Raw genomic sequence first — 27029 nt, forward strand, 5'->3', positions numbered from 1 at the left:
CTTACCTGGATGGGGTCCCCTGAAGGTCTCCCGATAGCTTTTAAAAACTTTTTGTTAATGGTTTTTATTTTTAGTCTTCGACCCTCCGTGGGCCCGACTCCGTCCTCGGCGGCACTTGGGCGGCAAGCAACTCTGCTGCCGAGAATGACAGCTCCCGCCGGCTGCCACCTAGTTTGGCAGCGTAAGTCCATCATTTGCCACCCGCTGACCTTCGAGGGACCTCGGTGATGAAAACCCCAGCGCAAGTACCGTCAGGTATCTTGGCGGAACTTTGGCGGGCAGAGGCCTCGACCAAATTTGGCCCCTATAAGTTAAATGTGTTATTAATAATATATTGGCCATCATTCTTTATGAAATATCCATGGCACAAGCCAACGTCACATGAATTGGCTCGGCAATTGTTTAGGTTTTGATCTTATCTGTAGACTCTGAATTATAACAACACCTTTCATGGAAAGGTTTAATTTATTTAGCCAGGTATTGCATCTGTCTTCTCTGAATAGACTATGTAACTATCTGTAGACTGTATGCACCAAATAAACCACTTAGTTAGTACTTCAATAGCTGAACTTTTCTCAGCATCGCATGTACAGCAAACATTCTCTTCTGATTATATATATTCCACCTTAATGCATCAAACGCACAAACATACAAAATTGAGGGGCAGGAAAAGACCAGCTGATCCATCAAGCCTGCCCCGCACCTCAAGATGACCAGAAAATTGTGACTAAACGCTTCCAGCCTCCTGCGTAATTACATTTTTTCAATGAAAATCAATAGGCCAAGCATGGAAAATACCAACATGTTGGCCCCAAGTTTCCACATGATTTGCTCCTGATTTTTAGGAGCAACTGGTGGAGAATGGAGTATCTTTGAAATCGGAATTCTCCACATTTAAGTTTTCTGCAGTTCTAGTCAGGTAGAACAGTTTCACTTTTGAACAGAATTTTTTTTTCAAAAGGGGGCGTGTCCAGCTACTGACGCCTGATTTGAAAGTTTCCACAGTGAAAACGTACTCCAAACTAACTTAGAATGGAGCAAGTGAAGATTTTTGTACGCTTGAAAAAACCTTGTCTACACATTAAAAAATCAGGCACAGGTTACAAATTAGGCGTTGGGAACGAGGTGGGGGGGAGGGGGGGGAAGGGAAGTCATTAAATACTACAATCAATCCTTAGTTATACTTATACTAATATTATACAAATAAATCCAACCTGAATAAAAATTTATAAGCAAAAAAAAGATTAAATAAACCATGTTCCTACCTGTGTGAAAGTGCTTCAGGCAGGCCTTTCAGACAGCGGTGTGGCGTCGGTCCCGACAGGAGGGGCAGGCAGGCAGTAAGCAGCCTTCCAGTTGAGCTGCAGGCCTTTCAGACAGCGGTGTGCAGGCAGGCAGCAAGCAGCCTTCCAGTTGAGCTGCAATGCTTGAGGCAGGCCTTCATTCCCCGCGAAGATGCAGCACCCGGACGGACCTGAGGCCATTTGGCCATGGGATTGCAGCAGCGTCAGTGGCTGGCCGGGACCAGCAGCAGCAGCCTTCGAGCTCGTGAGGGGGACTGACTGAGGCCATTTGGACAGGGAGAAGCAGCCACATCGACATATTTATATTTAAATTTGCAGAATGGGTACACCACATATTATGCAATGGTTTGCTTCCTCATGCAAGAAATTCTTTGTTCTTGGTGGAAGTTGATCCATTGCAAATTTGAATTGGCACTTTTATTTCTGCAAACACATAGTCCTTAATTTGCAGGTACCGGTTCTGCAAGTTTAGCAGTGAAAAGCTGAACTCACTGATGTCAGCAGGTGATTTATTCAGCAGTGCTGCTAAAAGCACTCCCTCACACACAGAAATATCAAGAAAATTAAAATGCAAGCCTTTGCAAGGGTCCAAGAAACAAATCTTCACTTTTTCTGCAGCACTTTTAAAAATGGCGAGTGCCAATGTTTACTTCAGACTGCGCGTGCACGAACGCTCCAACGCGCACGCGCTGGGTTGCCGGCACCAAAAAAACTCATTTAAATTGTACCTGCCCCCTCCTACTTACAAAATCGGCACGAGTGGTAGGCTCCGCTCCCTGTGCGCCGCGCCAAGCAGACATCGAGCTGCAAGGAGCTCGAGAATACCGCGTTTTTTTTTCAGGCGTCGTTTTCGGCGCAAAAAACAGGCGCCCAGCTCTGAGGGGTGCCTTTTTCGCTGCGTGTGGAAACTTGGGGCCAATATGTGACTATACTTTATCCAACCAACTGTCTGAAGAGAGAAGGAATGCAAATGAACAATTAGCTCGGAAGTCACAAAGGTCACAACATGCTAGTCGATCAGTACAGTGTGGCTGTCATGTAATGTTAGTTAAGCTCCATTGTAGTGAATGGATCACATAATCCAACCCTCTCAGCACCAGGTGCAACAGGGTAGATGTTGAGAGGCTGTTTCCCCTGGCTGGAGAGTCTAGAACTAGGGATCATAGTCTCAGGATAAGGGGTCGGCCAGTTTGGACCGAAATGAGGAGAAGTTTCTTCACTCAGAGGATTGTGAATCTTTGGAATTCTCTGCCCAAAGGGTTGTGTTTGCTCAGTCACTGAATATATTCAAGACTAAGATCGATAGATTTTTGGACGTTAGGGGAATCAAGAGATATGGGATGGTCAGAAAAGTAGAGTTGAGGTAGAAGATTAGCCATGTGCTTATTGAATGGTGGAGCAGGCTTGTGGGGCCATATGGGCTGTTCTTGCTCCTAATTCTTACGTTCTTATGTAACAGCATTAGAATTTTGTAAATACTCGTTGGTTTTAATAGGATATAGAAAGATAGTAGCTCCTGAGATATTGCTTCCCAAAGTGTATAGAATTTATTTGATATGTTTGTTCTACAATCTCCAAGGGTGACTCTTCATCGCTACAATCCCTAGTGAATGTCTTAATTGGAGGGTTAAACGATTTAACCATTTCAGACTCATGTAAATTTAACTACGGTTGATTTCCCAAGAATTTCTAAAGAATATTTATAAGATGAAATGATTCCTTCCAGTACACGTCGCAATATTAAAAAGATCACAGTTTCACATATAGGATGAAAAATCTCTCGTGGCTTTCCAAAACAATGGGAAAGAAACGGAGATGCTCCTACCTGTGCATTCGTGCTGCAGTCCCTTCCCGTAGTAGCCTTTCTCACAGATGCACTCATACTGGCCCGTGTTAGTGCCACACTTGCAGCTCGCCATCACATCACAACAGTCCTGGCCCAATTCACAGAGGAACGAACAGCGGGATCGGTCTTCCTGAATGTAGTTACCCGAGGGGAGATCTGTAAAGAAGAACGCACATTATTTCCACAACTCAAAAGCACCCAATCAGCAGCAACATTTATTGCAGTGATTTTTCGAGAAAGAACGTATTTATATAGCGCCCTGGGGTCTTTTATATCCACCTGAGAGGACAGATAGGATCTCGGTTTAACATCTCTCAGTGACAGAACAGCTCTCACTCAGTTAGAATCATAGAACAGTACAGCACAGAAGGAGGCCATTTGGCCCATTGAGTCTCTGTTGGCCGAGAAAGCATTATCAGCCTAATCCCACTTTCCAGCTCTTGATCCATAGCCTTGTAGGTTATGACACTTTAAAAGTGTGTATTCAAGTTCTGCACTGGGAGTGTTAGCCTAGAATTTGTGCTTAAGTCTCTGAAGTGGGACTTGTCTCAAAGGTGAGAGTGCTACTCACTAAGCTACGGCTGATAGGTGAAAAATGCTCCTTTTTGGACTGCACACCTGTAAATAAAACAGCTCCAGAGCAGCTAGGAAATTCTAGTCAGCAAAGTTCATGGACACTTAAGGTGCTCAGCATTACATTCCCGTGCGTGGTATTTGTTCAAAGGCATTAACCCTTTGAGAATACAGCTCAATATTTGCAAAGTATACTTTGTCGTGTTCCCAGCCACTGAACTAAACTGACGGCGAACATAATTGCTACAGAAACAGCAAAGAGAATATATTAAACGGATGCAGTGGGAAGATTGCGCATTGCATTTGTGGATAAATTATACCAAGACCTTTTGGGGTAGAAGTTTCGGTGTGCAAAATCGCTGCTCCACTTCCAAATTTTGCGGTGATTAACGGTCTCCTTAGGCGCCTCTGGTGGCTGCTTGATATCAAAGCTTGAATTAGAACTCTTTTGGTAAATGTGTGCCTGGGTGCTCGTGATGTACTCTTTCTAAATTCTGTCCAGAAAAACATGGTGGCAACACTTAGGTGACAGGCTGACGCAATGCTAGTTGAAGTGATCCCCAATGGCATGCAATGTGATTGCTGTTTTTAAGGTTCTAAAGGTACTAATGTCTTTCTCTAATTAATCTGAGGATTCTATAATATGCTTCAATCTTGAGTCTATACATTTTTCTTTGCTACAAATTAGTATCAGCTGTGGCTCAGTGGATAGCACTCTCTGTCTCTGAGTCAGAAGATTGTAGGTTCAAGTCCACTCCAGAGACTTGAGCACAAAAAAAACTCGGCTGACATTCCAGGGGAGTGCTGTGTTTTTGGAGATGCCATCTTTCAGATGAGACGTTAAACCGAGGCCCCATCTGCTCTCTCAAGTGGCCGTAAAAGATTCCATGGCATTATTTCGAAGAAGAGCAAGGGAATAATCCCTGGTGTCCTGACCAGTATTTATCCCTCAATCAACATAACAAAAACAGTTTATCTGGTCATTATCACATTGCTGTTTGTGGGAGCTTACTGTGCGCAACTAGGCTGCCGCATTCCCCACATTACAACAGTGACTATACTCCAAAAGTACTTCATTGACTGTAAAGCACTTTGAGACATCTGGTGGTTGTGAAAGGCACTATATAAATGTAAGTCTTAAGTCTTATTTAAATAATGTTATTGTACCAAAGGCAAAATACTGCGGATACTGGAAATCTAAAATCTAAACAAAAAATGCTGGAAATGTTCAGCAGGTCAGGCAGTATCTGTGAAGGGTATTTCCAGCATTTTCTGTTTATATTTTCTGTTTATATTTTATTGTATCATTTTGTGAGTTTGCAAATAACAACATCTGGAAAATTAGGGAATAAGCTAGTTACTAGGGACTCAGTCAGTCTCCCCATATAGGTGGTGTCTCTATGACAACTCTTCACAGGAATGGCCTCCCTCTTTCAAATTCTTCCAGCAATTGCACAATGCCACCAACTCTCACTGATGGGCACATTTTTCACTTTGTAAAGCAATGGGAAAAGGCTTAAGAATTTGAGCAAGTAAATTAATATGTGCAATGACATGAAACACAATCCTTGGATCTTTGATCTGTAAAAAAAAAGGTTGCAATTTGCTTTTTTTTTAAGTATATTCCATGTGGAATAGAGATCAAGTTTTGAATTATAATGATATACTCGATTATAATTATTTGAACAGAAAGTATAATGAAAAACTTATTACAAAATTTGCTAAGAGTCTCTCAGTCTGAACTAGACGGCTTCTAAGAAGTCAGGCATTCCATCCTTGTACAGCACAAAGCCCTTTGCAGCCAATGAAGTACTTTTTGAAGTGTAGTCACTGTTAAAATGTAGGAAACACGACAGCCAATTTGCGCACAGCAAGGTGATAATGTCCAAATCTTTTTCAGTGATGTTAGTTGAGGGATAAATATTCAAAGTGATTATTTGCAATAGTTTTGTGTGTCCTTTTGTGCATGCACATCCTGGACTCCGCTCCCTCCTGTATCATGAGGAGCCCAGGGCTGCTGCCAACCACATTGCCCAAAATATCACTGTGATTATCTATTCCAACATTTTCGTGGCCTTCTGCGGGAGAGAAAAAATTGGAGGTAGTGAGAGAGAGACTTGGGGAGAGTAAGAGAGACTAGGGGGAGAGTGAGAGAGACTGGGGGGGGGGGAGTGAGAGAGACTGGTGGGGGGGGGGGAAGAGAGAGAGACTGCAGGGGAGAGTGAGAGAGAGACTGGGGGAGAGAGTGAGAGAGACTGGGGAAAGAGTGAGAGAGAGACTGGGCGGAGAGAGAGAGACAGTGGAGAGAGAGAGACTAGGGGGAGGGAGAGTGACTGCGGCAGAGAGAGAGTGAGAGACTGGGGACAGAGAGAGTGGGACAGAGAGAGAGAGAGAGAGACTGCGGGAGAGAGTGGGGCAGAGAGAAAGAGACGGGGGATTGAGAGAGAGAGAGACTGGGGGAGAGCGCGGGGACGGGGGGAAAGGGGAGCGGAGGGTGAGAAAGGGAACTCAGGGAAGACGGATCACATTTTACAACCCCACCCCCTTTACACCCACACCCGATTTCTCGGAAAGCTCGATGTGTGTGTGTGACAAGTGACATAATTGGAGGGGATGAAATCCGGAAGTCACAACACTGACACTATTCACTTTCTATCCAATAAACCTGTTAACAATCTGTGACCTACACACAATGCTCCATCTTGGCATGGCGGCAGGGGAAGTAAGGTCAGGAACTTGGGCTGGGGAGATCAGGAACTTGGGCTGGGATGCGGCAGGAACTTGGGCTGGGATGGGGCAAGAACTTGGAGGTAGGGTAAGGTCTTAACCTGTGATAGTGAGCTCTCTCCTGTCTGGAGTTAGCAGTCAGAATGGCTTGAATTACACTTTGCAAAGTCACTGACTACGTAGGCAGGGCGGTTCTAATTACAAATTCCAGAAAAACTGCTGGGTGTGTCTTATCCTCCAAGGGGACCAGTCAGCAATCAGGTCATGAGATCAAGGGGACCCAATCAGAGTCTTTTTCTGTTACAAATAAGCGCATACATAAATATTGGCCAGGACACCGAGGAGAACTCCCCTTCTCTTTTTCCAATAATATTATGGGATCTTTTACGTCCACCTAAGAGAGCAGATGGAGCCTCAGTTTTAACGTCTCATCTGAAAGCCAGCACGTCTGACAGTGTATCACTCCCTCAGTACTGCACTAGTTTTTTGTGCTCAAGTCCTGGAGTGGGATTAAACCTAGAAACTGCTGACTCAGAGGCAAGAGTGCTGCCACTGAACCACAATGGGCAGAAGTGGAGTAATTCTGTCTGAACCTAGGGGATTGGGGCAGGAAGGCAGAGTTTGAGGTGAGTATGATTCCACAAGATCTCTACCCCTTTTTCTTTAAACAGGGAAATTTCCGTCGACGTCACGGAAAGAAGCACGACTGGCGGGATGATGTCTTCCTGCCAGACATTCATCAGCAACAACTTGCATTTATATACCACCTTTAACATAGAAAAATGTCCCAAGGTGCTTCACAGGAGCGTTACCAAACAAATTGTGACACCGAGCCAGATAAGGAGATATTTGGACAGGTGACCACAAACTTGGTCAAAGAAGTAGGTTTTAAGGAGTGTCTTAAACGAGGAAGGAAAGGCGGGGAGGTTTAGGGAGGGAGTTCCAGAGCTTAGGGCCCAGGCTGCTGTAGGCACGACCACCAATGGTGGAGCGAAGCAAACCGGGGATGCTCAAGAAGCCAGAATTGGAGGCGTGCAGAGATCTCGGGGGTTTTGGAGAGATGGAGGAGGTCCACCAGTTGCATCTTTTCTGCGACCAAGGGAAGGTCCACCCGTGTGAAGCAGGATTACTTACTTACCTATGTGATGATGGGAAACAAGTGCCAATCACCGCCCCCCCCGCCTCCGCCCCTACAGAGAAAGCAGCAACACAGCATTTAAAACAAACATGGCTGCAACGGTCTGCTCTCCCGACAAGGTGCAAGTCTGATTTTCCTGATCCCTCGCAGAGCACACACCCATGCAGGGCCATAGATAGCCTGGCCCTTCGCCCCTTTTTATGCTAATGACACCAACCCTGTCCCAGGGATATCATCAGGACAACAAGAAAGCCACAATTTCTGTCCCACTGCAGAAAGTTCAGCCCTATTGCGTTTTAGACGCAGATTTGCCATCCTGTGGTGGAATCAGGAATAGCAGGTGTTACTGTTACAGCATCAATCATTCATTTCAATGATCTGGAGAAATTAAAAGTGTTACCAACTTAAGGATTTTATAGTTATATTGGAGAAGTTAAAGGAAGGACTCAGAAAGCTGGTCAACAATACAAACGCATTTCTAATCCTCTCTGTACAAGAAAGAAAGGAAGAAAGAGAGACAGGCTCACAGCACCTTTCACGATCTCAGGACATCCCAAATCACTTTACAGCCAATGAAGAACTTTTGAAGTGTGGTCACTGTTGTACTATAGGAAATGCGAAAGCCAATTTGCGTACAGCAAGCTCCCTCAAACAACATTGTGATAATGACCAGATAATTTGTTTTTTGTGATATTGGTTGACAGATAAATATTGGCCAAGACACCTGGGAGAAGTCCCGTGCTCTTCTTCAAAATAGTGCCATGGGATCTTTTACGTCCACCTCAGAGAGCAGACAGGGCCTTGGTTTAATGTCTCAGCTGAAAGATAGCAAGTCCGACTGTACAGCACTCCCTCAGCACTGCACTGGAGTGTCAGCCTGGAGCATGTGCTCAAGTCTCTGGAGCGGGACGTGAACCCACAACTTTCCTTGACTCAGAGGCAAGAGTGTGACCCACTAAGCCACAGCTAACACTGTATTATACACAGCAATTAATATAAATCGTAATACTTGCACTTGAATAGAGCCATTTCATGTCAAACTTCTGAAAATTTTTATTTTTTAACTATGAATTATGTTCATAATGCAATTATAGTAGCCATGATGGCAAATTGATTGATGAATGATTCACTTATCTGATCAGGGAAGTTGCCTGATCTGTTTGGATAAGTAACATTACACAGTATACAAGAATAAGTGTGGCATTTATTTAAAAATAAGCCACTCTAGAACTCCAAAGCCCATTTAATGCAGCCTTACAGCAACATCAGTAGTCACACACGATGGCACAATTCAGGATTCAGGAAAGAATAAATTTAAAAGCAGCAAGAGAAATGTCAAGGCTCTAGAGCAGTGCAGAGTTTTGGGTAAAAATAAGCAGAGTGGGTCAAGAAGGGACAGAGAGGGTAACAAAGGTAATTGGGTGTTCGTGACTAAAGGGACATCAGGGAAAAATCTAAATAAGTCAAAGCTAAAGGTACTATATGTGAATGCACAAAGCATTCGCAACAAAATAGATGAATTTATAGCGCAAATAGAAATTAATAGGTTTGATCTAATAGCCATTACGGAGACGTGGTTGTAAAGTGATCACGGTTGGGAACTAAATATTCCAGGATACTGAACTTTTAGAAGAGATAGGCAAAATGTAACAGGAGGAGGGGTAGCCCTGATAAAGGATGGGATAAAGACAGTGGAGAGAAAGGATCTTAGATCCGAAAATCACGAAGTAGAATCAGTTTGGGTGGAGCTAAGAAACAGCAAGGGACAGAAAACATTGGTGGGAGTTGTTTATAGGTCCCCAAACAGTAGTGGTAATGTAAAGTCACAGTATAAATCAAGAAATTAGAGGTGCATGTAACAAGGGTAATACAGTAATCATGGGGGACTTTAATCTACAGCGAGAGAGAGAAATTATAATGGGGAATAAGGAAATAGCAGAGAAATTAAACAGATACTTTGGGGCCACAGTTGCCCCCCGCCTGAAATGGGGTGCACACCACATTAAAAGGTATGACGGTAGACAAGCGATGGCACGCACCCTGTCCGTTTTGTCTGTTTTCACCGTCACGGTGGTTGAGGTTGCCTCTTGAGTGAAATCTCACTCTTTGTTTTTTTTCCTCTTGGATCCAGAAGTCGCTCCTAATGGGAGCAGTGACTACACGAGAGGGGCGGATATGCGGCAGTGGCAACACCTCTGGGGCGGAAGTTGGGGTGGTGCGGATTCACCGCCGCGATGACGTCATCACAGTGCTGCGTCACCTTGGCTCTCCCCTTCACTTAAAGTGGACAGCCTTCGGGATTTCAAAACTTCGGCCCTCTGGTCTACCAGGGAAGGTTCAGGCTAGGCCAGCAGCCTAGCACCCAAGGGGCAAAAATTAAAAATGGTGGCAGCGGCAGTGCATCTTCCCCTTTAAGGGAAGCCGCACCGTCATTGCAGAAGGCCTCAGCCTCACTGGACCGCTGAGGAAAGACAGGTTTTGGCACTGCCGGGCAGGTCGAAGATTTTCAGAGCGGAATGTTGCCGTTGGGGGAGGAGATTGACGGTGCGCACGGTGATGACGCACTTAACACGGATCGACAGCAGTGAACGCTTACTCAAAATGTTAGTGCCCATCTTTGGATGTGGGATGAAGCATTGGTGTTGATACCTTTGCTTTCTGAGAGCAGTGAAGTGAGCGGTTTGTGGTCGGTTTCATGCTCGAACCGGAGACCAAATAGATATTGGTGCATTTTCTTAACCCTGTATACACAAGCCAACACTTCTTTCTCAACCATACTGTAGGCTCTTTCAGCCTTGGATAGACATCTGGATGCATATGCAAACAGTTGCAGTTTGCCTGACACATTTGCTTGCTGTAACACACAACCGACCCCGTACGACGACGCAATACATGCTAGTACTAAGCGTTTACATGGGTCATACAATACAAGTAACTTGTTAGAACATAGCAGGTTTCTGGCCTTGTTAAAGGCTGTTTCTTAAGATCTACCACAAACCCAGTTGTCACCCTTGCATAGCAACAAATGCAAGGGTTCCAGCAAAGTGCTCAACCCTGGTAGAAAGTTACCAAAGTAGTTAGGAGTCCCAGGAACGAACACAGCTCCGTCACATTCTGTGGTCTGGGTGCATTCTTGATGGCCTCTGTCTTGGAGTCCGTGGGTCTGATGCCGTCCGCCGCAATCTTTCCCTCAAAAATTTGACCTCTGGCGCCAGGAAAACACACTTGGAGCTTTTCAGCCTGAGTCCCACTCTGTTCAATCGTTTTAGAGCCTCGTCCAGGTTGTGCAAGTGTTCGGCAGTGATCAAGATGTCGTCTTGGAACACCACGGTGCATGGAACCGATTTCAGCAGACTCTCCATGTTCCTCTGGAAGGTGGCTGCCGCCGAGCGAATCCCAAAGGGGCATCTGTGGTATATGAACAGTCCTCTGTGCGTGTTAATGCACATCAACTTCTTTGACGGTTCAGCCAGCTCCTGTGTCATGTAAGTGCAGATTAGGTCTAGCTTGGTGAATTACTTTACCCCTGCTAGCATTGCGAATAAGTCCTCTGCTTTGGGTAGTGGGTACTGGTCCTGTAACGAGACTCAGTTGATCATCACCTTGTAGTCCCCGCAGATTCTGACCATCCCATTGCTCTTTAGTACCGACTGGCCCACTCGTTGTACTCGACTGGCGAGGGCAGTGCTTGATGTTGTCCCGGTTCCACCGGATCTTGCCTAGCCAGCTCCTGCCGACTGGTACTATCCATAGTGGTAAATCATGCACCCTTCCGTCATACGATATTTTCACTGACACTCTGCATAAGATTTGTCCATTAGCTTGACCGGTGCCAGCAAATTTTTAAGGAGAATCTTTAAGGAAATTTTTAAGACCATATACCGATGACGCACATACGGTGAGGAGAATCGCCCTGCGCTTGATCTCTGTTTCAGCCGTGTCCAATTCGTTGGCCACAAAGTACTGGTCGAGGCTCTCAATGAAGGCTTCCCAATCATCAACCTCAACAAATCTCTCAAGAATACCAACGGCAGCCATTTCCGCGTGAAAGTTCGTGATCTGTAACTCGTCGCCAGTTAAGTTCAGAATAACTCCACGAGACTGCGTTGTAAACTCAAACCATTGTGACCTTGGTCTCTCTAATATAACTCCAAAGTGAGAACAGTAGCTTGATGGACTGCCTTTTATACCTGCTTGCACCAGGGTACACAGGTGACCCATATGTCTCCCACAGGTGTGCCCTCTCGTGGCAAGTCTTACACATAGGTGAGGTTCACATACATAACATCAAGGACACCCTCAAAGCCTCCTTGATAAAGTGCAACATCCCTACTGACACCTGGGAGTCCCTGGCCAAAGACCGCCCTAAGTAGAGGAAGAGCATCTAGGAGGGCGCTGAGCACCTCGAGTCTCGTCGTTGAGAGCATGCAGAAAACAAGCGCAGGCAACGGAAGGAGTGTGCGGCAAACCAGACTCCCCGCCCACCCTTTCCTTCAACGACTGTCTGTCTCACCTGTGACAGAGACTGTAATTCCCGTATTGGACTGTAAGAATTAACAGCAGGATTAGGCCATATGGCCCCTCAAGCTCACTCCACCATTCAATAAGCTCAGCGTTGATCTTCCACCACAGCTCCACTTTCTCGCCTGATCTCGTATCCCTTGAATCCTCTGGAATCCAAAAATCTATTGATCTCAGCCTTGAATATACTCAACTACTGAGCATCCACAGTCCTTTGGGGTAGAGAATTCCAAAGATTCACAACCCTCTGAGTGAAGAAATTCCTCCTCATCTCAGTCTTAAATGGCCAATCCCTTTTCTTGAGACTATGCCACCTAGTTCTAAAATCTCCAGCCACAGGAAACAACTATTCAGCATCTACCCTGTAAATATCCTCAGAATCATATATGTTTCAATGAGATCACCTCTCAGTCTTCTAACCTTTGGAGAGTATAGGCTCAATCTATTCAATCTCTCCTGATAGGAAAACTCTCTCATCCCAGGAATTGATCTAGTGAACCTTCGTTGACCGCCTCTAAGGCATGTATGTCTTTCCTCAGATAAGGAGACCAAAACTGTGCACAGTACTCCAGGTGTGGTCTCACCAGAGTCTTGTACAATTGTAGTAAGACTTCCTTTCTCTTATAATCCAACCCCCTGAAATTAAAGCCAACATGTCATTTGCCTTCCTTATTGCTTGCTGTACCTGCATGCAAACTCTCTGTGGTTCCTGTACGAGAACATATCTCACTAACATAGAAACATAGAAACATAGAAAATAGGTGCAGGAGTAGGCCATTCGGCCCTTCTAGCCTGCACCGCCATTCAATGAGTTCATGGCTGAACATGCAACTTCAGTACCCCATTCCTGCTTTCTCACCATACCCCTTGATTCCCCTAGTAGTAAGGACTTCATCTAACTCCTTTTTGAATATATTTAGTGAATTGGCCTCAACAACTTTCTGTGGTAGAGAATTCCACAGGTTCACCACTCTCTGGGTGAAGAAATTCCTCCTCATCTCGGTCCTAAATGGCTTCCCCCTTATCCTTAGACTGTGTCCCCTAGTTCTGGACTTCCCCAACATTGGGAACATTCTTCCCGCATCTAACCTGTCTAACCCCGTCAGAATTTTAAACGTTTCTATGAGGTCCCCTCTCATTCTTCTGAACTCCAGTGAATATAAGCCCAGTTGATCCAGTCTTTCTTGATAGGTCAGTCCCACCATCCCGGGAATCAGTCTGGTGAACCTTCGCTGCACTCCCTCAATAGCAAGAATGTCCTTCCTCAGGTTAGGAGACCAAAACTGTACACAATACTCCAGGTGTGGCCTCACCAAGGCCCTGTACAATTGTAGCAACACCTCCCGGCCCACGATCCTCCTCCCGACAGGTCTGGTCTAATGGGGAAGCTGTCACTGCTCTCCCTGCTCAGGCTCTAGACTAAAATTGTCCAGCTCTGCATATTTAAAGCAGGATCTCGTTTCCTACCTGTGGGTGTCCTGCTCGCCTGCGCAAAGGAGCAGATTATAATTACGACAAGGCGGGAAGATAGCGGGATCAGAGGAGTGAAGAACTAGCCTTATTTTAACTGCCCCCTGTCTTCAAGATTATGAAGGGGTTCGATAGGGTATAGAAGATGTTCCCACTTGTGGAGTAGTCCAAAACTAGGGATCATAAATATAAGATAGTCATGAATAAATCCAATCGGGAGTTCAGAAGAATCTTCTTTACTCAGAGAGTGGTGTGAGTGTGGAACTCGCTACCACATGGAATAGTTAAGGCGAATAGAATAGATGCATTTAGGGGGAAGCTAGAAAAACACATGAGGGAGAAAGGAATAGAAGAATATGCTGATGGGCTGAGATGAATGGGCTCATTCTGTGCTGTAGACGCGATGTCACTCTACGTAACCTCATACCGCGGAGTCCTACCTTCATGGAGTGCTCTTCTAGCCAAAGCTTCAAACTCGGCAAAGCTGTGCAAGATGTAGCAGTGCTCCTCCTTGGGGTGCGACGCCATGTCCTGAAGTTCTCGAATGTTGCCCTGCCATATGCCGAGAGTAAAGATCTCCACGCCCAGGTCCCGCAGGGAAGCAGCGATGGGTCTCGGGTCCCCACCGTTTGAATAGCCGTCCGTGATGAGGAACACCACTTTGGTGGAATTCACCCGTGAATGCCGCAGAATTTGCTGGTGGGAAGAAGAGCAGCGGTGCATTAGCTGACATTGTTAATGGTTCTCTCTCCTCAGGTACTGTCCCCCTCTCCTTCAAATCTGCCATCATCATCCCACTCCTCAAAAAAACCCTGGATCCCACTGTGCTTGCAAACTACCGCCCCATCGCCAACCTTCCTTTTCTCTCCAAAGTCCTTGAACGTGTTGTTGCCTCCCAAATCCGTGCCCATCTTTCCCGGAATTCTATGTTTGAATCCCTTCATTCTGGTTTCTGCCACCGCCACAGTATCGAAATGGCTCCCATCAAAGTGACAAATGACATCCTTTGTGACTGTGACAAAGATAAACTACCCCTCCTTGAACTTGTCTACAGCTTTTGACATGGTTGACCACTCCTTCCTCCTTCAACGCCTCTCCATCATCGTCCAACTGGGTGGGACTGCACTCGCCTGGTTCCATTCTTATCTATCTAATCATAGCCAGAAAATCACCTGCAATGGCTTCTCTTCCCACTTCTGCATCGTTACCTCTGGTGTTCCCTAAGGATCTATCCTTGGACCCCTCCTATTTCTCATTTATATGCTGCCCTTTGGAGATATCATCCGAAAACATGGAGTCCCTTTCCACATGTACACTGACGACACCCAGCTCTACCTCACCACCATTTCTCTCGACCTCGCTATGGTCTCTAAATTGTCAGACTGCTTGTCCGACATCCAGTACTGGATGAGCAGAAATTTTCTCCAATTAAATATTAGGAAGACCGAAGCCATTGTCTTTGGTCCCCTCCACAAACTGCGTTCCTTGGACACCGACTCCATCCCTCTCCCTAGCATCTATCTGAGGCTAAACCAGATTGCTCACAACCTAGAGTCACATTTGACCCTGAAATGAGCTTCCGACCACATATCTGCAGCATAATTAAGACCGCCTATCTCCACCTCTGTAACATTGCCCGTCTCTGCCTCTGCCTCAGCTCATCTGCTGCTGAAACTGTAATCCATGCCTTTGTTGCCTCTAGACTTGACTATTCCAACGCACTCCTAGCTAGTCTCCCACATTCTACCTTACGTAAACTCGGCAGCCCGTGTCCTAACTTGCACCAAGTCCCGCTCACCCATCATTCCTGTGCTCACTGACCTACATTCGCTCCCAGTTAAGCAACACCTCGATTTCAAAATTCTTATCCTTATTTACAAATACCTCTATGGCCTTGCCCCTCCCTATCTCTGTAATCTTCTACAGCCCCACAACCCCCACAATGTCTGCCCTCCTCTAATTCTGACCTCTTGAGCATCCCTGATTATAATCGCACAACCATTGGTGGCCGTGCCTTCTGTTGACTAGGTCTCAAGCTCTGGAACTCCCTGCCTAAACCTCTCCACCTCTCTACCTCTATCTCTCTTTCCTCCTTTAAGACGCCCCTTAAAATCTACCTCTTTGACCAAACTTTTGGACATCGGCCATAATTTCTTCTTAATGTGGTTCGGAGTCAAGTTTATTGTTTTGTCTTATAACACTGCTGTAAAGTGCCTGGGGACGTTTTACTACATTAAAGGCGCTATATAAATACAAGTTGTTATTGTTGTTGTTACTGAAGGTAATTGGCTGAGAATCTCCTCGGAACTGGTTCCAACTCCACCGTAACGTGGCTGGAAGTGTGGTGGAGGCACCATCTCTGCAGGTTTGTCCGTTACACTTCCAGCAAAGTGAAGGTGACGGAGCGGGAGCAGCTCCAAGAAAATTTTCTGGGATGTTAGATGTCCATTGGAAGTAGTTTTCGCTATCTTTAATTCACATTCTCCGCCAATACTGAAACACGAACTGTCGCCAATCAAAATAGTCAATGTTTCACACAGGCTTTTTATTTACCAAGTCTGTACGTGGAACCATAACAATAAAGTAGTATTATTCGACTGGGTAGGATATTAAATAGCACGAGGAGTGAGCAGAAGAGTGGGATTAGACTGGGTGGGATGTGAGGAGTTATCAGGAGAGTGGGAGTAAATTGGATGGGATATTAAGAGCATGAGGAGTGAGCAGAAGAGTGGGGTTAGACTGGGTGGACAGTAAGAAAAACACCAGCACATCCTTGATGGGCCGAATGGTCTGTTTCTGTGCTAGAACATTCTCTGATTCTATTATTTTATCTTAGAATTGATCATTTGTTACCCGAGTAGGCAAGTATCCGTGTGACGTATCTTTGGTAGTTTAAAGAGTTGTGAATATATTTGGTTTGGTGGCAGAAATGGTTCTGAGGAGGTGTGGAGAGGGGTGGAGGGGGTTCAGGGCTAAGACAACTGAAGGCCCTGCCACTAATAGTGGAACAGAGGAAGGGGAGGTGACCTGAAAAGGAGGGCAGAGCCAGAGGACATAGGAGGGGATGTAAAGTGGGAGACAGTTGTGGAGGTAGGGTGGAGTATGGGCCGATTTGTAAATGGGGACCAATATCTTTTAACTTTACTGCACGGTAGGACAGGGCAGGGAGCCAGTGTGAGTGGGTGAGGATGGGGTGATGGGCGAGGAGGAAGGGGGGGGTCTTCTGTGGGTCAGGGTGAGGGTGGCGGAGTTTCAGATGAGGTAGAGCTTGAGCAAGTTGGGAGGCAGGCAAGAAGGGCATTGGAGAAATTGAGTGTGGAGGTAACAAAGCATGTGTTCACCAGTGGCAGGGTTGCGATAGCAGGGCAAGTGGATAATATTGCATAGGTAGAAGTTACAGTCGTGGTGAGGGTTCGGATATGGGGTTGTTCTCCTCAGAGCAGAGATGATTGATGGCAGATTTGACAGAGGTGTTCAAAATCATGAGGGGTCTAGATAGAGTAAATAGAGGGAAATTGTTCCGATTGGTGGAAGGGTCGAGAGTCAGAGGACACAAATTTAAGGTGATTGGCAGAAGAACCAGAGGTTACATGAGGAAAAACATTTTTACGTGAGTGGTTATGATCTGGAATACACTGCCTGAAAGGATGGTGGAGGCAGATGCAATCATGGCTTTCAAAAGGGAATTGGATAAGTACCCGAAGGATAAAGAATTGCAGGGCTGCGGGGAAAGGGTGGGGAATGGAACTTGCTCAGGTGTTCTTGCAGAGAGCTGGCACGGGCTGGATGGGCCGAATGGCCTCTTTCTGTGCTGTACCTATTTTATAATTCTATGATTCTATGATTCTTTTTGGAGTTCAGATCACTGGAAACAGGACACTGAGATTGCATGCAGCCGAGGTCATCCTGAGGTCAAGCTCAGCAGCCAGGAAGGGAGAAGGACTCAGTGGTAAAGGGTTTAGAGTTTGGTACGGTGATGGAGGGGGGGTGTGGAAACAATTAATTCCGCTTTCCCGATGTTCAGTGAAAGGAGATCTTTGGCTTATTCGTGAGTTAATGGGCTATGGGCAGACTCCACAGAGGCAGTTGTGGAAATGAGGGCACTGACGGAGAGATAGAGCTAGAGGTCGTCAGCACGCATGTACAGGCTGACTCCATGCTTGTGGATGATGTCACTAGGGGGTGCAATTAGAATTGAAAGTGAGGGCAGGGGGAAATGATAAATGTCGGGGAACTCCAGAGATGGTTATGTGGAAGAGGAAGGAGAATTTATTTTCCAAAGGCTTGCAACTTCTTCCCTGCTGAACACCATTCCCATTATGATCAATGAGCAGAAATTCTTCCATTCAGTACACATATCCCACAGGCACAGAGGCTACATTGCAGTGCATGAACTTTGGTGTTTATCAGCTAGTTTTTATGTAGTTTGATTATTAACTTAACGTAACTGGAGCTTAACAGTTCCTGTTTGTAGGTCAGTTTATTAGCAGCTTTTCCCTTTATCTTACCCGCTACAAGTCAGACAATTCTTTGCCATTATATTTACAATTATTTGACTTTGGGAAAAAAAGGGATCTCTGTATGTTTTTTTGCAATTCAATCGTCTGTTTACAACCTGTCCATCAACAGTGAAGCTAATGGCACTAGGTCCTGGGTTTCTCAATCAGTCATTGAGTGTGGGACTGGTGTTGTAAGATTGCTGTCACTATGATTGACAAGGTTGGCCCTTTGACTGTAAACAAAGCCACATTTTTCAAATACTGGTTCCAGAACCAAGAGTCCTAAATGTTTTGATAATGAAATACGACAGGAGTGCAATGTTTGGTATGTTGCGAAGATTAACGGTTGACAATAAATCATAAAGGTTTAACGATGTGTCTCTTTGCAGTTTTAAATCATCTTAAATGGCCGTCTTTCAGTGTCTTAAAGGAGGGCAAATGAAACTGCACACAACTATTATCGTTACAAATTACATAAGAAAGCAGAAAGGTTTTAAGTTGATGCTAAGTTTAAGAATTGGGTTTTGTAATTTATATACTTCACAGCACAGAAGGAGGCCAGCTGGCCCATCGTCCCTGTGAAAGAGCTGTCCAATTAGTCCCACTCCCCCTGCTCTTTCCCCATAGCCCTGAAAAATGTTTCCCTCTTCAAGTATTTATCCAATTTCCCTTTTGAAAATTACTATTGAATCTGCTTCCATCACCCTTTCAGGCAGTGTATTCCAGACCACAACAGCTCGTTGCATTAAAAGAATTCTCCTCATCTCCCCTCTGGTTCTTTTGCCAATTATTTTAAGTCTGTGTCCTCTGGTTACTGACCCTTGTGTCACTGTAAACAGGTTCTGGTTGCTAGCTAGAGATAGTCGATTCCGAGGGACTGCCTATGGTGATGAGACAACAGAGGAGTGGCAATGAAGAGAATACCCTGCCTGAGAGTTTTGACTATTGTGCAGAGGTCATGGGGAACAAGGAGAGCTAATACACCATAGCAACTGTCACAGAGGACAGGATACAGAGGTTGGAAGCTGGACTGAAGGGATTCAGACTGAGGACAGATGGACACAGAACTGGGAGACAACAACATGTGGAGGACGTTTGAGAGGAAGGGGAAGTTAGAGATGGGGTGGTAACTGTTGAAAGCAGAGCTTTGGAAGACAGGGTAATGATGCTACCTTTGAAATTCAGAGGAACAGAGCCTGAGTCAAGAGAACCATGTGTAGTTTTGCCACGCTTGTGGTCCATGGGAAGATACTGAACTAGGAATTAAAAGAAGAAAAATGCACCAAAACTGAGAACAAAAATGTATTGGTAAAAAGGCTGAGAGGTGATCTTATCGAAATGTATAAGATTATGAGGGGGCTTGACAGGGTGGATGCAGAGAGGATGTTTCTGTAGTGTATGGAGAAAGAGTCAGACTGAACACTGTGAGCTCAAAGTAAAGTGTGACCTTAGTCTTTTATTGCAGGTCTCCAGAGTGCCTCTCCAACCTGTGAAGCCTTCTTAAATACCTGCGCTCCCAAGGAATTATGGGATCCCTTGGGACTCCGGGGAATGAGCCCTCTGGTGGCTGTACAGAGTAAATACAAGTCCACATATATAACAGTTTCCAATGATGGGGGAGACTAGAACTAGAGGGCATGATCTTAGAATAAGGGGCCACCCATTTAAAACAGAGATGAGGAGAAATTTCTTCTCTCAGAGGGTTGTAAATCTGTGGAATTCACTGTCTCAGAGAGCTGTGGAAGCTGGGACATTGAATAAATTTAAGACAGAAATAGACAGTTTCTTAAACGATAAGGGGATAAGGGGTTATGGGGAGCGGTCGGGGAAGTGGACCTGAGTCCATGATCAGATCAGCCATGATCTTACTGAATGGCGGAGAAGGCTCGAGGGGCCGAATGGCCTACTGCTGTCCCTATTTCTTATGTTCTTATGCATATGCACAATGACACAAAGTCGAAACAGAATTGTGGACTTTGTTGGACCAGGTCTTGCACATGTTTGAGAGTTTCAGATCAAAGAGTCTCTATTTTCCAGCTATCCCTGCCACAGCCCATTTCCTACAAGTGTCCAGCATTCATTTGTTAACAGTTTAACATTGCCACTTACAGGAGTTGCCAGACTTTGAAGAGAAAGAAAGACAGACTTGCATCTATATAATGTTTGTCACCACCTCAGGACTTCCCAAAGCTCTTTACTTGCTAATGAAATACTTTTGAAGTTTAGTCACTGTTGTAAATGTAGGGAAATGGGGCGGGCAATTTGTATACAGCAAGATCCCACAAACAGCAATGTGATCATGACCCGATTATCTGTTGAGTCAGCAGTTGATTATTTTCACATCGCTGCCCATGCCTGATTTTGTACCACTGTGTTAAGCGAAGACGACAAGACGGGTTGGATGAAGAAGGTAATTGAGACCATTTGATCTCGTCATTGCTTGGCATCTAGATGGGGTGGGGACTGTCTGTATTGTGATGCACATGGCACCACAGCTGTGTGGGGACAGTTGGATGGACCAGAGGGCTTTTTCCTGTCCCTTATTGCGTGAATGATTCCCAGAAGACATCTTGCTTGGCTCTTGGCCTCAAATCATTCTTCCTGGAGAACCATTCCAGCTGATGATTATTTTTTTTATTCGTGGACATGGATGTGGGCATCGACAACATTTATTGTCCATCCCTAATTGCCCTTGAGAAGGAGGTGGTGAGCCGTCTTCTTGAACCGCTGCAGTCTGTGTGCTGAAGGTACTCCCACAGTGCTGTTAGGGAGGGAGTTCCAGGATTTTGACCCAGCGTGATGATCACAGACTTATTATTTGTATATCCTATTCAATGTCACAAAGTACCATTTAAATACATATCAATAAGTATACTGTGGTGTGTTGGGAAGAAATGGCACTGCATAGCGCAGTAAAAATAACAGAACAAGGTTAACGAGTTGTTATGATCTAAAAGCGTGGTGGAAACAGATTCAGTAGTAACTTTCAAAAGTGGATTGGATAAAGGGGAGAACATTTGCAGGGCTCTGGGGAAAGAGCAGGGGAGTGGCACTAACTGGAAAGCTCTAACAAAAAGCCGGCACAGGCACGATGGTCCCAATGGTCCCCTTCTGTGCTGTATGATTCCATGATTCCAAGGCTATTTTCTTCACAGGTTAATACAACTCATTTTAAGCAAGATATTTGAGTACATTTGTTAAAATAAGCAGTATACATTTTTAATAAAATTATATTTTTTATAGATGGATATCACCGCCACAGAACTGTGAGCTGGTATTGTGTGTTTTACAGAACTTAGGGATACAGAACCAATTGAGGTCCACCTGAGATAATAGAGGATCTGCATACACAAAAGATGGATGAGGTGGCCCTAATGAAAGGGGTTCAACTTGAATGAGTACATACAGGACAGAGGAGAGACAGATACAGATCAGGGAGCTTTCTCATAGAGTCCAAACATTAATCCTGGGGGGGTTGGAGGGTTGGAGGAGGTTACAGAGATAAAGAGGAGCTGGGGGGGGGGGGTCCATGGAGGGATTTGAGAATTTCAATTACCTAGATATTCACATGAAAGCAGTAAATCCAAAGACGAGTGTCTGTTTTTAGGTGCATAACAACAACATCTTGCATTTATATAACGCCTTTAACATAGTTAAACGTCCCAAGGCTCTTCACAGGAGCGTTATCAAAAACAAAATTTGACAGCGAGCCACATAAGGCAATATTAGGGCAGATGATTAAAAGCTTGGTCAAAGGAGGTAGGTTTTAAGGAGCGGAGAGGTAGAGAGGCGGAGAGGTTTATGGAGGGAATCCCAGAGGTTAAGGCCAAGACAGCTGAAGGCACGGTCGCCAATGGAGGGGCGATGAACATCGGGGTACACAAGTGGCCAGAATTGGAGGAGCGCAGAGATCTTGTAGGATTGTAGGGTTGTAGGAGGTTACAGAGATAAAGAGCAGTGAGGTTATGGAGGGATATGAGAATTTTAAAATCAAGGCATTGCCGGACCTGGAGTCAATGTTGGTCAGAGAGCACAGTACGATTGCTTCCTTGGATATGAATTGGGGTAAATAAGAAGCAACCACACTGAAAACAATTGAAATCTTTTAAGCAATTGGGCCAATAGGTTGCAAATGCAATTCAACGTAGAAAAGTGTAAAATAATTAGTGTAGGAACAAAGAATGAATACACAAGAGAGTCTGTTAAATGGAACAGTGATACAATATGCTGACCAAGAAAGAAATCTAGGGGTTACAGTGGGTAATTCTATGAAACTATCAGCATGCTGCTTACATGCTTAAAAAAGCAAAAAAGTTATTTGGCCCATTAGCAGATCAATAGGTTGCAAATCGAAAGACGTTATTTTGTTGCTGTATAACAGTTTTGTCCAATACATTAGTCACTAGCCACAAGTACGAATTGGGAATCTAGAATTGGAAAATTGCACTTTTGATGAGCAAAAAAAAAAATGAATAACCAACACCATCGTAGAGCATATGATCTTAATATTCATATTTGCATGGCGTATCCAGGTGAACTTTTTGTACGTTTGTTGGTAAAATGGTACAACGCAAGTCAGAGAGCGTGAGTGTGTTTTGATCTGTGAGCGTTTTACTTCCATGCTTCCTGCTTATTGGTTATCTGCTGAAACATTATGGAACGTGAGTGAAAATGCCAAACTTCAGAACATGAAAACACTAGCAAACCTCGTAAAGAAAGAAAGACTTGCATTCATACATTGCCTTTCACAACCTCAGCATGTTCTAAGGCGCTTTACAGCCAATGAAGTATTTTTTTGAAGTCTAGTCATTGATGTAATGTAAGCTAAAATGGCATCGCCACAGAAACATCCCTGGCCAGCCAGCAATTTGTATTGGAAAACACTGCTGTGTAAGCCATCATCAGTCAGACTATTTGGAGTACTGTGTGCGCTGCTGGCGTCCTTGAGAGGGTGCAGAGCCAAGCAGCGAAGTTGTGTAAAAGTGTCAGAAATATAAGTTATGAGGATAGGTTGAGGAAGTTATAGAAACATTGGGGCTGAAATTACTCCTTCCCTTAAGGTCCATTACCGCCAGAAATCGGCGGACACGCTGTGGAGTGCAATGGCCGCTGGTTTTACATGTAATAGCCGCCTTTCCACTCCTGCTGTCTCCTGGCGGTGACCTGATCACCCGCCCCCTGACCCGGCCTCCCCGCACTGCTCCGCTGCTGCCTGTTGTGTTCATACTCTATTTATTTATTTATTACAGCTCACAGGACGGGCATTAGGACCCTGCGGCAGCTATCCACAGTTGCTGTATTCATTCTGGTTCATGCCGGTTTGGGGACACCATTTTGGATTGTATAAAGCACATGGTTTAAGTTACTTTACTCCTGGTTCAGCTTGTCAGTTATTTACGCGGATACAACATAATTTGGCAACGAAGGTGAATCAAATTAACCTCCCTACCCCCTCACCTTTCCTCCCCACACCCAGGGACCCGCCAATCCCGTGGCCAAGATGGATAAAAAATTTTCTACATAAATCACGGCGAGTGGGTTCACGGCGCCAACGTAACACCAGCTCGCCGCCGTGCAATACTTATCCATTGCCTCGGCACCGAAGGCCAACGCATCTTTGGCCAAATCGAAGACCTGGAGTCCTATGACAAAATGGTAAGCACCCTAGAGAAGTATTTTAGGCCAAAGAAAAGTATCGTGATGGATACCAATTTCATCAAAGGGGGCAAGAGAACAGTGAACCAATCAACTAGTATATCGTTTCATTAACTGAACTGGTCGCTACGTGTAACTTTGGAGCACTCACAAAGGAAATGATCAGGGATCAAATTATTGAGAAAACAACGATCTCCCGCATTCGGGAATGCTTGCTAATGGAGGATGATAAATTGACATTAGACAAAGCAACTAATTTGGCCATCCAAATCGAATCAGATTCAAAAGCAATCAGATCTCCTGCTTCCCCCTGTGCAGCAGACTTCAGCTACAGCCCACATGCAAGGCGTTCGTCCAAAGTGGAAATCACAGCAAAGACCCACGGCTAGTAATAAGCCACCCGCTACGGAGCGCAGGCCTAACTTCCGCTGCTTTAACTGCGGGGACACATCACACTCAGCAAAGTGTCCTAACTGCCCTGCAAGTGGACAGAAATGCTCTACATGTGGTAAAGTGAACCATTTTGCTCGTGTCTGTCGCTCATCGCATATTCGACAGGTGGACAATCCCAATAGTGATGAAACATAGAAACATAGAAAATAGATGCAGGAGTTGGCCATTCGGCCCTTCAAGCTTGCACCACAATTCAATCTGATCATGAATGATCATGCAACTTCAGTACCTCATTCCTGCTTTCTCTCCATACCCCTTGATCCCTTTAGCCATAGGGGCCACATTTAACTCCCTTTTGAATATACCTAACGAACTGGCCTCAACAACTTTCTGTGATAGAGAATTCCACAAGTTCACAATTCTCTGAGTGAAGAAGTTTCTCCTCATCTCGGTCCTATATGGCTTACCCCTTATCCTTAGACTGTGACCCCTGGTTCTGGACTTCCCCAACATTGGGAACATTCTTCTTGAATCTAATCTGTCCAATCCCGTCAGAATTTTATATATTTCTTTGATATCCCCTCTCATTCTTCTAAATTTCAGTGAATATAAGCCTAGTCGATCCAGTCTTTTTTCATATGTCAGTCCTGCCATCCCAGGAATCAGTCTGGTGAACCTTCATTGCACTCCCTCAATAGCAAGAATGTCCTTCCTCACATTAGGAGACCAAAACTGTACATAATATTCAAGGTGTGGCCTCAACAAGGCCCTGTAGAACTGCAGTAAGACCTCCCTGCTCCTATACTCAAATCCTCTCGCTATGAAGGTCAACATGCCATTTGCCTTCTTCATCGCCTGCTATACCTGCATGCCAACCTTAAATGACTGATGCACCATAACACCCAGGTCTCGTTGCACCTCCCCTTTTCCTAATTGGTCACCATTCAGATAATATTCTGCCTTCCTGTTTTTGCCACCAAAATGGATAACCTCACATTTATCTACATTATACTGTATCTGCCATGCATTTGCCCACTCACCTAACCTGTCCAAGTCACCCTGCAGCCTCTGAGCATCCTCCTCACAGCTCACGCTGCCACCAAGTTTCGTGTCATCTGCAAACTTGGAGATATTACATTCAATTCCTTTGTCTAAATCATTAATGTATATTGTAAATAATTGGGGTCCCAGCACTGAATCTTGCGGTACCCCACTAGTCACTGCCTGCCATTCTGAAAAGGGCCCATTTATTCCTATTCTTTGCTTCCTGTCTGCCAACCAGTTCTCTATCCATATCAATACATTACCCCAATACCATGTGCTTTAATTTTGCACACCAATCTCTTGTGTGGGACCTTGTCAAAAGCCTTTTGAAAGTCCAAATACACCACATCCACTGGTTCTCCCTTGTCCACTCTACTAGTTACATCCTCAAAAAATTCTAGAAGATTTGTCAAGCATGATTTCCCTTTCATAAATCCATGCTGACTTGGTCCGATCTTGTCACTGCTTTCCAAATGTGCTGCTATTACATCTTTAATTATTGATTCCAACACTTTCCCCACTACCGATGTCAGGCTAACCGGTCTATAATTCCCTATTTTCTCTCCCTCCTTTTTTAAAAAGTGGGGTTACATTAGCTACCCTCCAATCCATAGGAACTGATCCAGAGTTTATAGAATGTTGGAAAATGACCACCAATGCATCCACTATTTCTAGGGCTTCTTCCTTAAGTACTCTGGGATGCAGACTAACAGGCCCTGGGGATTTATCGGCCTTCAATCCTATCAATTTCCCTGACACAATTTCCTGACTAATAAGGATTTCCTTCAGTTCCTCCTTCTCGCTAGACCCTCAATCCCCTAGTATTTCCGGAAGTGTATTTGTGTCTTCCTTATTGAAGACAGAACCAAAGTATTTGTTCAATTGGTCTGCTATTTCTTTGTTCCCCATTATAAATTCGCCTGATTCTGACTGCAAGGGACCTACATTTGTCTTCACTAATCTTTTTCTCTTCACATATCTATCGAAGCTTTGGCAGTCAGTTTTTATGTTCCCTGCAAGCTTACTCTTATACTCTATTTTCCCCTTCCTAATTAAACCCTTTGTCCTCCTCTGCTGAATTCTAGATTTCTCCCAGTCCTCAGGTTTGCTGCTTTTTCTGACCAATTTATATGCCTCTTCCTTGGATTTAACACTATCTCAGTATGGTTTACACCTTTAGTGACATTTTGCACACCGGTTCGGGAAAATTCAAGGACTGTGAGGGAAACATTGATTGCATGCCCATCTGCCTCATCATTGAGCGAGGCTGTGTACAAAAACCACTTCACGCACTATCAACTGCAGACGCAACTTCCACTCTACATGTGTACTCCGACTGCAAAATTGAGGTACTTGGGGTCATATCTGTCCCGACATACTACAAGGATATAACATTGGAGAACTTTTCGTTTCATGTCATGAAGGGATGAAGCCTCATGAATGTTGAACTTTTTGACAAGTTTGGGTTCAAAGTTTACGACCCAACCGGCACACCTGTGTACATGGTGGACTTTGACAAGCAGTATCCCTCAATCTTCACAGGGTTTGGAGTGACAACAAAATTCTGCCATCGTCCCCACGTTGACCCTTCTGTAAAACCGGTTACGCAGTGACTTCGCCGTCTCCCATTCGCGGTTCATGACCAAGTATCCGCAGAATTAATGTGACTTGAATCTCAGGGAGTCATTGAGAGCATCGACTCCTCACCCTGGATCTCGAACTTAGTCATTGCTTGGCGAAAAAATGGGGAGATCCACCTATGCAGCGACCTGAAAGAGGTCAACAAGGCCATCGTCCCCGACAAGTACCCCCTTCCTACCATCGACGATCTGTCTTCAGAATTCTACGGCTCAATAGTT

At 45.0% G+C, this 27029-nt stretch overlaps 1 protein-coding gene across 1 annotated transcript in view; it reads right to left on the reverse strand.

Moving 5' to 3' along the window:
- Positions 1-27029, reverse strand: part of svep1 (sushi, von Willebrand factor type A, EGF and pentraxin domain containing 1) — a 420503-nt gene that overhangs the window by 368418 nt on the left and 25056 nt on the right. The window contains exons 2-3 of the mRNA XM_070887865.1: positions 14020-14275; positions 3130-3306 (exon numbers count right to left, since the gene is read on the reverse strand). Of these exons, the coding sequence (XP_070743966.1) occupies positions 3130-3306; positions 14020-14275 (433 nt within the window). The remainder of the gene's footprint in view (positions 1-3129; positions 3307-14019; positions 14276-27029) is intronic.

This window comes from Pristiophorus japonicus, chromosome 1 (assembly GCF_044704955.1).
Source record: "Pristiophorus japonicus isolate sPriJap1 chromosome 1, sPriJap1.hap1, whole genome shotgun sequence".
Taxonomy (NCBI): domain Eukaryota; kingdom Metazoa; phylum Chordata; class Chondrichthyes; family Pristiophoridae; genus Pristiophorus; species Pristiophorus japonicus.